This window comes from Pituophis catenifer, unplaced genomic scaffold, assembly GCF_029215685.1.
Source record: "Pituophis catenifer annectens isolate HBS135680 unplaced genomic scaffold, rPitCat1.0.hap2 SCAF_6, whole genome shotgun sequence".
Lineage (NCBI taxonomy): Eukaryota > Metazoa > Chordata > Lepidosauria > Squamata > Colubridae > Pituophis > Pituophis catenifer.
The window spans coordinates 12,087,260-12,099,544 of NW_027256886.1; the positions used below are offsets into that span (position 1 = coordinate 12,087,260).

Sequence of the window (12,285 nt, forward strand, 5' to 3'; positions counted from 1 at the left end):
TGCAATATAATAATCTTTGGAGAAATGCTGTAAGTAATACATTAAAAGTTGTTGAATTAAGTTTGACTCCCGCTTACTATGAGGCCATGTAGTTTTATCGACAGTAAAATGAAAATGAAATGTTCAGGGAATTTATTTCCTTAGGATTCGGTGACGATCGATATGAAACAGAACTATCAGTTTTAACTTTCTCGTGATCTGCCAAATTCAGCTACCTGGACATAAGTTACTTTTTAGCAAATAACTCAACGAACTAAAAATATGATGTCCATGAAATTTAGTTATGCCTCATTAAAGTGATGTATATATGCCCGCAATCCTATGCTGATGTTCTAAACAAGTCTTTATAAAAACCCATTTTCAAATTAGAGTTCCTTCGTGATTCCTTCGATGCGGTGATTAAAACATGGACCTGGAACCTATTTGTAGATTCTATCAGGATAGTAGAGCGATTCCTGACAAAAGAATGATATCCAGAAACTCACTGTATTTGTGATTATATGCAAAGATTGTCTTCACATCATTTCCTAGCCATTGACTAAAATCAGGTGTAGCAGGATTGTTTTAATTGTTACTTTCTATGCTCACAGTTTCCCAGTTGAAACTATGGTTCAGTGTGTCCGGGTGTTGTGAAATTAAAGAGTTTTCATCATGTCTTCTGGCTGCTAGTTGGAGTTCATGAATGGGCTCTGCTAGTCTCCTGCTGGTTTGTCCTACATAGTGGCTGTTACAATCCTTGCATTGTATGCTATGCATTTCCCCCCTCTTCTGGGGCTGCTGGGATTTTTGGTTACCTAGGCTGTTTTGGAAGGCTTTAGTTGATTTGTGTGCTATCTAATGCCATGTAGAATAGAATAGAATAGAATAGAATAGAATAGAATAGAATAGAGTAGAGTAGAGTAGAGTAGAGTAGAGTAGAGTAGAGTAGAGTAGAGTAGAGTAGAATAAGGAGTAGGAGTAGGAGTAGGAGTAGGAGTAGGAGTAGGAATAGAATAGAATAGAATAGAATAGAATAGAATAGAATAGAATAGAATAGAATAGAATAGAATAGGAATAGGCCAGGCTGGAATGGAATGGAATGGAATAGGAATAGGAATAGGAATAGGAATAGGAATAGGCATAGGCATAGGCATAGGCATAGGCATAGGCATAGGCATAGGCATAGGCATAGGCATAGGCATAGGCATAGGCATAGGCTAGGCTAGGCTAGGCTAGGCTAGGCTAGAACAGAACAGAACAGAACAGAACAGAACAGAACAGAACAGAACAGAACAGAACAGAACAGAACAGAACAGAACAGAACAACAGAGTTGGAAGGGACTTTGGAGGTCTTCTAGTCCAACCCTCTGCTCAGGTAGGAAACCCTATACTATTTCAGACCAATGGTTGTCCATTTGTGGTTGTAATGGTTTGTTGGTAAATTTCTGTTTTGATGTAAGGCAGTGTTATGCTTTTTACAGCGTAGGCCTAACCCTATCATCACCTCGGCGGACTTTTCCAATGGTGTTTCACCAGAGGACATCTTGGGGGCTGATTGAAAATTGCAATGGCCCCCTTAAGATCTGAGTTGAACTGAGACATTGGCTGTGGCACCAGATCTCATGAGGGGAATTGGAATTAACCCTAATCCTAACCCTAATCCAGAGGATTTTATCATTTCCAATGGGGTTTTCCCATGCAATGTGCCTAGAACCCCTGGGAAGTCTGAAGGGACAGCTAATTGGTCCACTAAGCATAAGGAGGCACTCTGAGTTGTACCACAATGTTGATTTTTCATTCCCTTGTAAGGTGCCCGGGATGTCTTGGGGGGACTCCACCCAAAAGCAAACTGGCCCCCTTGGCATAAGGAGGTGCTCTGCATCTATATACCACACAAAAGAGACAATCAAAAAGCCCAAAAGGAAACAAAAAGATCAAACACCTCCTTAACAGCAATCAACACTCATATGAGCAGAAATTGTCACCAAGATTAACATTAGAGCAACAGTCAAGGGAACAATAATTCAATGAAGGAACTACCAATGTAGACAAACAAGCTGATATTAAACAACAGCTTAACCAAGGAACCACCAAGAACACTCCCACCAACACTGACAGGGCAAGCCGCTAAAATATAAGAACCTCCACTCCCTTTTAGCACTGATGATGTTATCTAGTTTGGTAATGAAATGTCTACAAGAAAACCATCAAGCTCGGAGAGCACCAACGACCCCTCCAATTCCACCCTGAGCTATAATTATGGGTTTTTTCCTCCCCCTATCAGGAGTGTTATGATTTATACATAATGGCAGAGTGGCCTAGTGGTGAAGACGTTTGCCTCCCATTCAGAAGGTTGAGAGTTCGATTCAAGGTAAGGACAGAAAGAGAAAATATTTGCTGCAAACGCTGCATAGTCAGGAATGGCATCCAGCATGTAAATGCTCAGCTCCACTCAGTTGCCCTGACTGTACCCTGAATTAAGGAATTACAGGGTCATAAAAAGAAAAAAAAAAGTAGTTTACAACATTTTATATGTGATGTTTTATGTTATAACATTATAACATTTTCTGGTTGGCAGAGACCTGGAAACCATGCAAATTCCATTACATCAGTGAACGGTGATATAAGTTAAAAGGGAGAACAATGAGTATCTTTAAATGGCTTTAAAAGTACGCAATGCATTGTGTATTTATTGCTTTTTTTTTTTTGCTACACTTTATTCTATTACAGTTCATAGCATTTATTCTTAAAAAGCACACACCATTTCAGTACAGCAGGAAGCAGTGACTTTTGGAGACAATCCAACAAGCCTAGTAAGATCCTGAAACTTGAGAGGGTTAGACAGACAATGTGTTATGTTGAGCTTCTCCTTGGGGCATGGTTAAATCTCCAATCGGATAAGTAATGATGTTGAAGAATCTGATCTCCGATCACATAACAATAGAAAACAGCATGGGTATCTCTAACTACACGACTGTGAGATATATATATATATCTATATGTGTATATATATATATATATATATATATATATATATATATATATATATATATATATATATATATATTTGTTTTCTCAGGTTTTCGCGGGTGTTTGTATGTAGGTCTTTGGTTATTCGGGTCTTCTCCCACGTAAAATTGGAAGTGTCTTGGCGACGTTTCGACGAAGTCTCATTCGTCATCTTCAGGCTGGTGTTCTCGGCTTCGTGCTTCCAGGAGCAATGTGAGATCGCAGCTGTCTCTTCCTTTTAACTGCTAGTGGAGGTGTGAGCTGATTGGGTGGGAACTTGGCTGTGTTCTGATTGGGTGGAGGTGTGTTCTGATTGGTTAGGGGCTTGGCTGTGCTCTGATTGGCTGGGGTTGTGTTCTGTTTGGGTGGGGGCTTGGTTGTGCTCAGCTTAGTCTGAGTTGCAGGGGGATTTGAGCTGGTGAGCTGCGTTGTTGTTGTTTGGCTTCGTGTTTGTGGCCGTGCGAGCTCTTCATGGTGGGTGTCAGTCTGCTTCATGTATGGATTGGAGGGGTTTAAAGTGGCTAATGATGCAGCTGCGGTCTGGCTTCTGGTCCTTGGTCGTGGCTCATTATCAGTGTGGGTTGCTCACACTGTGGGTTGCTCCTAGAAGCACGAAGTCGAAAACACCAGCCTGAAGATGACGAATGAGACTTTGTCGAAACGTTGCCAAGACATCTCCAATTTTACGTGGGAGAAAACCTGAATAACCAAAGACCTACATATGTATACATACATACATACATACATACATACGTGTGTGTGTGTGTGTGTGTGTGTGTGTGTGTGTGTGTGTGTATAGTATTTACTGAGACACCTGGTCTACCCCAACATGTGGGAGGGGGCATTCTGCTCCCTTTCGCCTTTCAGCTTCAATCCAGGAGCCCTCAAGCAGTCGCATTCACAACAAACCATTTTATACCAAATTTACATTTTGCTGATAAAGAAATAAAGGGAGACTAATATAGATCTATTTCAAGCTTTTTAGCTTTCATCAGCTAGCCATACCCTTACTTGGATTCGAACTTGGGCTTCCTGCATGTTAGGTAGTTGAATTAACCTTCTGAGCCACAAGTTCTCCTCCCTTCATCAGCTTGAGCTAGGGGAAAGATTAAGTGTTTACCGAGACACCTGGTCTATTCCAACATGTGGGAGGGGGCATTCTATATATGTAAGTATGTATGTAAGTAAGTATGTATGTATGTATGTATGTATGTATGTATGTATGTGTTATTTTTCTTTTTCCTGCTCCTGTGGACTTTATAAAATGATGCTATCGTGCTATAAAATGGATTTGTTTCAATTGTGCAATGTCCTGAAATCAGAACTCTGAAAGGCAAGGAATATTTTTAGGAGGAAAAATACACAGCTACATGAAATTGCTCTCAAATAGGAACTGGGGATAAATTTATTTGGGTCACCTTATTGTAAGGCTCATAAAATTACCACATTTCCAGACCAATAGGTACCCCAAAGTTCAATACTCTCCAAAACTTCTCTGAACTTTTCATGTAACATGTGGTTCTCAAAGATATGAAATGGTCGTTACTAGAGAAAAGCGCATACAAACAATCACATTTGCGTGAAAATAACACAGAATAATAATGTGATACATTAGGAGAAAAAAATACATAATTGCAAATATAACGCATGTGAGACAAAAGTGTGCCTTGGAAACAGGAGCACCAGGATAGGCAGACATTTTTTTGTTTTGCTGTTTTATGATTATTTTTTATTTTCAAATGAATGCAGGCTTATGACTAGAAAAATGAAAAGCTGACAAAAATTGAGATTCAGCCCTATCTCAAAATGACTACTGTTATAAGCTTTGTGCTAATATTCCCCAGATCAGTTTTCTTCCTTGCTCCTGTTTATTGGCTGTTTCAATTCCTAGTGTGATCAATCAAAATATGTTGTGCAGCTCTTCCATTTTTGCTTCCTTAACATTTATTTTATGGAAAGAAAACAGATGGAAGAAGCAGTGGGATGCGAAAAAATTAGAAATGGGAGATAAGCCCTCTACGAGCCCATGTTTGAAGAAAGACAAATGTGCAATAAAACATCATCTGCTATTGCTGCATCTCTCTTTTGTAGCATAGATTTCCTTATCATTTTGCCATAAATTTTCTCATTATTTTGCACCATCATGCAGACACAAAGAAATTAAGAGTGCAATACCTTTCCTAAAGCTTAATTGGCATTTTAGTGCCTTCAAGCTTTTATCCCACTTTTGATTCCATCCATGGCAAGGGTGCCTGAAATCAGGGGTTCCTATGTGAGGAGGACAGTCAGAAAAGTCAAGATGGCTGTTGTGATCTTATGACTATAGTAATGGTTTATATTTCTGGGTGTATCCTTTTAAGAGATTTAACCAGGGAGAACGCAGGTACTCTTGACAAGCGGCAAAGTCATATTGAAATGTTATCGATTTCAACCCCAAATCTAGAGGTGTGGTGGCTTAATGACACTGGAAATAGTCTCCGTGTCAACTTCAAACCAGCGGTGAAATCCGCCTGGTTCTATCCAGCTTGCTGAACCGGTAGTGCTGGTGCCGGGAGGCTCCACCCACCCACCGGGATGTCATTACGTCCGTATTTTTACCTTCTGCGCATGCGCAGAAGAGACACACGTACTTCCGATCCCGAACTGGTAGTGAAGGTAAGTGGATTTCAACGCTGCTTCAAACCGAACCTGTCAGAAGCCATTTTCTTGTTTCTCAGTTGCCACACAGTTTGGGAAGGGGAAAGAGGTTGGAATGCATTGCTAGACACACCACCAATCTATCTCGTGGGAACCAAGGTCATCTCCACAGGTGTTGGATGAAGAAGGAGGGGAGTACCTAAGGAGCCCGCCAATTAACCTAATTAGACAATGTGACCAGTGACACATTGAGGAGGAGATCATTTACTATTATAATTATTGTGAAACCCGGGGGGATATTTAGAGTTGGTTTTACAGTTAAATGTGCCAATAGGATGTACCCAACAAAAGAAGTCCTTTGAGGAAGATTCCAGTCTCAGAGTTCTGATTTGCTTGGGCTCGTTAGTCAGAACCTTGACACTCTGCTCCAGTGGTTTGAGTCCTAGCACTGCGTGGTGGGGTGAGCTCCCATCACTCACCTCATTTTCTGCTCATCTAGCAGTTCGAAAGCATGTTCTATGTGAGAAGATAAATAGGTACCACTTTGGTGGGGAGATGAGCCAGCGCTTCTTGCAGCGGTTAGGATCATGCTGGCTCTGAACCTTATCGGTTGGGGCACCCATTTGCAAAGTCGCTTCAGTGGAGGGAAAAGGGCCTTGCAGGAAAAGTCACTCATATTTCTTTCTGGTGTGAATATAGGCTCGACCTCTTGTGAAACACGCAAGCGGGTACCTAACAGAGCTGGTAAACAGGCAGCCAAACTACTACTTCTGACAGTCTTCTGACTAATGTAACAATGCCATATGCTAAATAAAATTTAAAAAAAAACCCCAAATACGGCATAATAGAACAAGTATAAATCATGTGACCTATTGTTTAATCTCCAGAAATGGATTTTCTAACAGTCTTTCTGGGCTATAGAACATATGTTTGAAGGTTTTAAAACAAAGATTAATTGCACATGCTTTAAGCAACCTTTCACTGGGATATAAAAAGAGATAATCATAACTGTTATTCAAAAATCTACATAAATAATAAATAGTTATCTCAACTATTCCTTGCAATTCTGATAGAAATTATTGGTTTAGTTCATTCTCTAAGGGCTCCAGAAAGCTTCCTAACCCAATGTCTATTTTTAAAATCTCTTCTATTAGGAGAACATTTACTGTAGACAGGAAGAAGATTTTCATCTTAAGAACTGTTACTGCCTCTTCTTTAAATTCTTGGTCAACAGATTAAATATAGTAAAGTGGTTAAAGTATCAGAGGTATATAAATGAGGTATACATTGAAGTCTCCATTTGATCATAGGAATCATTTGATAAATTAGAGCCAAGTGCTCTTTTTCTGACTTTTTTTCTTTTTGGGAAAATAAAATCAGTTCATTAGAGAAAAGGTTTATAACATTTATAACACTGGGAACGAAGAAAAATAAAGAAAGAAACAATTAAATGCAGCTTTACAAAACCACACCACAGGTTGCAAGTTATTACTTGCCATTCAAAAATCAGAAAGAAAAAAAAATGCACTGGGGAAAATCCAGAACTAACCTTATATAGCAAAGGCTTATGTCCAAGTTTCAAAAGAGCAATTTTGCTGGACACGTTAGCAAACTGTTTAATCCTGAGCAAATCTCCTGAACTTCCATATTGTACATCAAAGACTTCAGCCTAGAAAAAACAGAAAGACGGATTATTGATTAGCATATTCTTTTCCTATATATTAGGAATGAAGTGGCAGATGGTTTCCAGACATTTGCTTTATTCACATTACTGATATGATAATCACCTGTTTGTCTTTACATGTGATTAAACCCATCTCTGTTATTTTGTCATATGTATTCACAATCTTATTCCCATGGACATCATTTGCATGAGCACATTAAACAGCTTATGTATACCCATGACAAGCAGGATGCACAGCCAGCTGCAGCAATACCACCATATTGTTATCATTGCATCGTTAACGATCTGCAGGTTTATTTCTGTAAATGGGATGGGGAGGAACAGGCTCAGGCTCAACCCTTCCAAGACTGAGTGGCTGTGGCTCCCGGCATCCCGATATAGTCAGTTGACTCCATCACTGACTATTGGGGGCGAGTCGTTGGCCCCCACAGAGAGGGCTTGCAATCTGGGAGTCCTCCTGGATAGGCAGCTGTCCTTGGAGGAACATCTGACGGCTGTAACCAGGGGGACCTTTTGTCAGGTTCGCCTGATCCGCCAGTTGCGGCCCTTTCTTGATCGGGATTCCCTGTGCACAGTCACTCATGCCCTCGTCACCTCTCGCCTTGACTACTGCAACGCTCTCTACATGGGGCTCCCCTTGAGGAGCACCCGGAGGCTCCAACTGGTCCAGAATGCAGCAGCGCGGGTAGTGACGGGAGCAGCCTGGCGCTCCCATGTAACACCGCTCCTGCGCGAGCTGCACTGGCTCCCAGTGGTCTTCCGGGTGCGCTTCAAGGTGTTGGTTATCACCTTTAAAGCGCTCCATGGCATAGGGCCTAGCTATCTTCGAGACCGCCTGCTGCCACCAACAATCTCCCATCGACCCGTGCGCTCCCACAGAGAGGGCCTCCTCGGGGTGCCATCAGCCAAACAGTGCAGGCTGGTGACCCCCAGGGGGAGGGCCTTCTCTGTGGGGGCACCTACCCTCTGGAATCAATTGCCTCCAGAGATAAGGAGAATCCAAGACCTCGGTGCCTTCCGCCGTGCCCTTAAAACCTTCCTTTTCCAGCAAGCCGGGCTGGCCTAATTTTTTAAGTGTTTTTAAGTGTTTTGTTTATTGTTTTTAATTAATGGGGCCAAATTTATATATGTATATTTTAACTGTATTTTAATATTTGTACTTGATGTTTTTACTTGGCTGTTCACCGCCCTGAGTCCTCAGGGAGAAGGGCGGTATACAAATTCAAAATAAAATAAAATAAAAATAAAATAAAATGGAAATGTTTTTTCAATTCATAGCTCATTGATGAGACCCTAGAAGGGTGTCACAGAACAGCATGTAAATTTCCCATTTCCTCTCTCTAAATTTCTCTGAATCCCACCCATGTAGTGTTAACAGTTAAAGGCTCTCCCCATTTATTAAGCATGTTATGTAGTCATAAGTACACAACCTTCATTTAGCCTGAGAAACATGGTCATATATCATACATAAGAATAGCACTTAAAGTCCATCAGAGAGAGGTAATAGTTTACCACACTCTATAGGATAATATTGTAGGTGTTTCACTAGTGGATAGAGACAATGTGTTGAACGTTTACAGGAATAGCAATAACAATTGCACTTAGACTTATATTATTTTTATTTTATTTATTTTTCTTATACTTATATGCCGCCCTTCTTCCAAAGGACTCGGGGCGGCTCACAGAAATTAAAATGATGAAAACAATAAAAATAGCTACTAAAATAATGAATTAAAATCTCCCAATTAAAAATCACCCATCAGATCAGCAAATTTGTTGAAAAAGCCATGTCTTCAGGTCACGGCGGAAAGAGAGGAGGTCGGGGGCCGTCCGGAGCCCCGTGGGTAACCCATTCTAGAGGGTTGATGCGCCCACAGAGAACACACTCATCCTGGGCACCACCAGCTGACATTGTCTGGCCGGTGGCACCTGGAGGAGAGCAGTCCTATGTGAGCGCACAGGGCGGTGGGAGGCAGGCAGAAGGTGGTCCTGCAGGTACCCCAGGCCCATGCCATGTATATACCACTTCATAGTGCTTTACAGCCCTCTCTAAATGGTTTACAGAGTCAGCATATTGACCACAACAATCTGGGTCTTCATTTGACCAACTTTGAAAGGATGGCAGGCTGAGTGAAAATCGAACTGCTGGCAGTTGCAGAATTAGCCTGCAATACAACATTCCAACCACTGCATCACAATGGCTCCATTTATGACAAGAATGCCTCCTACTTCCTATCCCGAGGGGTTTTTTTACCCACTTGCTATCACACAGGATTTTTGTACTTGATATATAACTGTGTTTCAAAGCCTAGACGAGGGTTGTGCAAATTATTTTAATACAATGTTTTAAAAATATTTGCTTAATATGTTTCCTGTGAATAGGGTGTTATTTCTCTTAATTATGTTTGTATTCACACTATGTTAATACACTTTACTTAGACATACATACATGCATAACAACTTCCAGATCACACTATTCATTTTCAGGGTAAACAATCCAAGAAAGCAGACAGAAGAAATAGTAAACTAAAGAATTGAACAGTGTGATAAGAAAGGGGAAAGAAAATATGGCTAATTGTAGCTGGTTCTTTTAAAAAGAATATTATTGTGCCTTCGAGTCAGTGAAGTTTTCTTGGCAAGATTTCAGAAATGATTGCCATTGCCTGCTTCCTAGGACTGAGAGAAAGTGACTGGCCCAAGATCACCTAGTTGGTTTTGTGCTTAAGGCAGAACTAGAGTTGCCAGTCTCCCAGTTTCTAGCCTGATGCCTTCATTACTATGCCAAATTGGCTCTCAAGTGTAGTATAGATTAACATTATTCCAATATCAGCCTCATTATACAGAACTAAATTGTAGGGTAGTGAGGTGGCTCAACAGTTAAGATGCTGGGCTTGTTGGCTGGAAAGCTGGCAGCCCAGGTTCAAGTCCTGAGAGCCACACAATGGCGTGAGCTCCCATCTTTGCCCTAGTTCCTGCCAACCTAGCAGTTTGAAAGCATGCAAATGTGAAAGTCCGTAGAGATTCTCAGTCATCCAGGTAATGGTTGTCCTAAATGTGCTTTTTCAGGAGGCAACTAAACTTTCTTGTTTTCTCTTTAAGGATGTTTCGCTTCTCATTCAAGAAGCATCTTCAGCTCTGACAGGATAGTGGGAAATGGAAGGATATATATTCTTTGCAGACAGCTGGTTATTTGAATCCTTTTAGAGGGCTGTTAAAACACTTGAAGGTTTATCTGTGTCCTCAGGATCACCTGAGCAATGCTCCTGGTTCCTGTAGTCTGCAATTTTCTCCTCTGGAAATCGATTCCTACTCTCACAACATTCAAAGAGTGTTCATCCCAAATTGTATAGCTAAAAGTGCTTCAATGACCCTCTAAAAGGATGCAAATGATCAGCTGTCTGCAAGGAATATAAATCCTTCCATTCCCCACTATCCTGTCAGAGCTGAAGAAGCTTTTTGGATGAGAAGTGAAACGGCCTCAAAGAGAAAATAAGAAAGTCCAGTTGCCTCCTGAAAAAGCATCTTTGGGACATATGCAAATGTGAGTAGATAAATAGGTATTACTTTGGTGGGAAGCTGACAGCACTGGCCACTGGAAATGTCTTTGGACAGAGCTAGCTCAATGGCCTTGAAATGGAGATAAGCACAGCCCCCTTATTGTCAGCAATAAAATCCGCAGGGACCCCCTTATACTAAAACCTTCTCCATACCTTTCTGTTCTCAAACACCCTCTTTGCTCGCACCATTTTATATATCATCTTACTTTCCCCACCACCACCTCCAGTATTGTATCAGTGCAGTCCAACCACGAATTTCTCAGTCTTTCGCTTTCTCTCCCATTGATTTACATTTCCTTCAAATATTTGTTTTGTGATTCCATCTTCATTCATTCTCTTTAAATAATCAAAGTCGTTCAATTTACTTTTCCATACTGGATCGTTCGTTTTTATTTTCTTTCCATGTTTATTCTTGACCCAATACATACATGCTCCCGGGATGGTATTCGCTTATCTTCGCTACTGGTTCGCAAATGTGAGCATGTGCATGCGCCACCTCTGTGCACGCGCAGAGCCTTCTGCGCATGTGCAGAGCATCAAAAACAGAATGTGATAACATCCAGGCAGGTGGGCGGAGCCTCCCGCAGCCACCGCAACCGGTTTGCCAGAACCAGATAGAACCAGCTGAATACCACCACTGACATGCTCCTTATGTACATTATACCCACTGCTTACATGTTACATATGCATTCCCCATGTCCCGTGTTTCCCAGAAAGTAAGACCCTGTCTTATATTTTTTTGAACCCCAAAATAAGCGCTTGGACTTATTTTCAGGGATGTCTTATTACTTTGGGGCACATGGAGCAAGAAGGGGCTCCTCTTGCCGTCTTACTTGATTTCCAGCTGTCTTCCTAACTCTAACTAGAGGAAATGGTGGGGACCGGCTGCACATGTGTTTAAATATTTTCAGGGAAGGCTTATTTTCGGGGAGGGCTTATTTTAGCGCATGCACTCAAAAGCCCGACTGGGCTTATTATCAGGGGATGTAGTATTTTAGGGGAAACAGGGTACACACATACACACACACATCAACATTTGCACATTATAAGTGCAGTTTTGCTTCCCTTCATTTATAACTTGCATTTTCCCTACTAACACAACTCTTTCCTCTTTGATACATTACTTCTCAAACTCACGATCTTCATTACCCCATAGTATCTACTTAATATTCTCTGCAAATCTTTTGTGTTCTCAGCCAGCAACACAGCATTATCTGCACACAAAAGTACATTCTACATTCACATCCCCAAGCATCTTACTTCTAACATTACCATATGCATCCTGTTCATTATGCTTGAGGGGACAAGGGAAGATTACTCGGGGTTGTGTTATACCTGGGGGAAGTTCCTTCTGGCTCAGCTTCTGCTCTGTGCATCTGAGAGATATGTTTGTGAAGACTATCCAGGTATTCTCCTGTG

General features: G+C 41.2%; 1 protein-coding gene across 1 annotated transcript in view; it reads right to left on the reverse strand.

The window, feature by feature from the left end:
* The window catches only part of NAALADL2 (N-acetylated alpha-linked acidic dipeptidase like 2), a 518,050-nt gene that overhangs the window by 416,699 nt on the left and 89,066 nt on the right, over nt 1-12,285 (reverse strand). Inside the window, exon 3 of the mRNA XM_070945913.1 lies at nt 7,175-7,294. Within this exon, the coding sequence (XP_070802014.1) occupies nt 7,175-7,294 (120 nt within the window). The remainder of the gene's footprint in view (nt 1-7,174; nt 7,295-12,285) is intronic.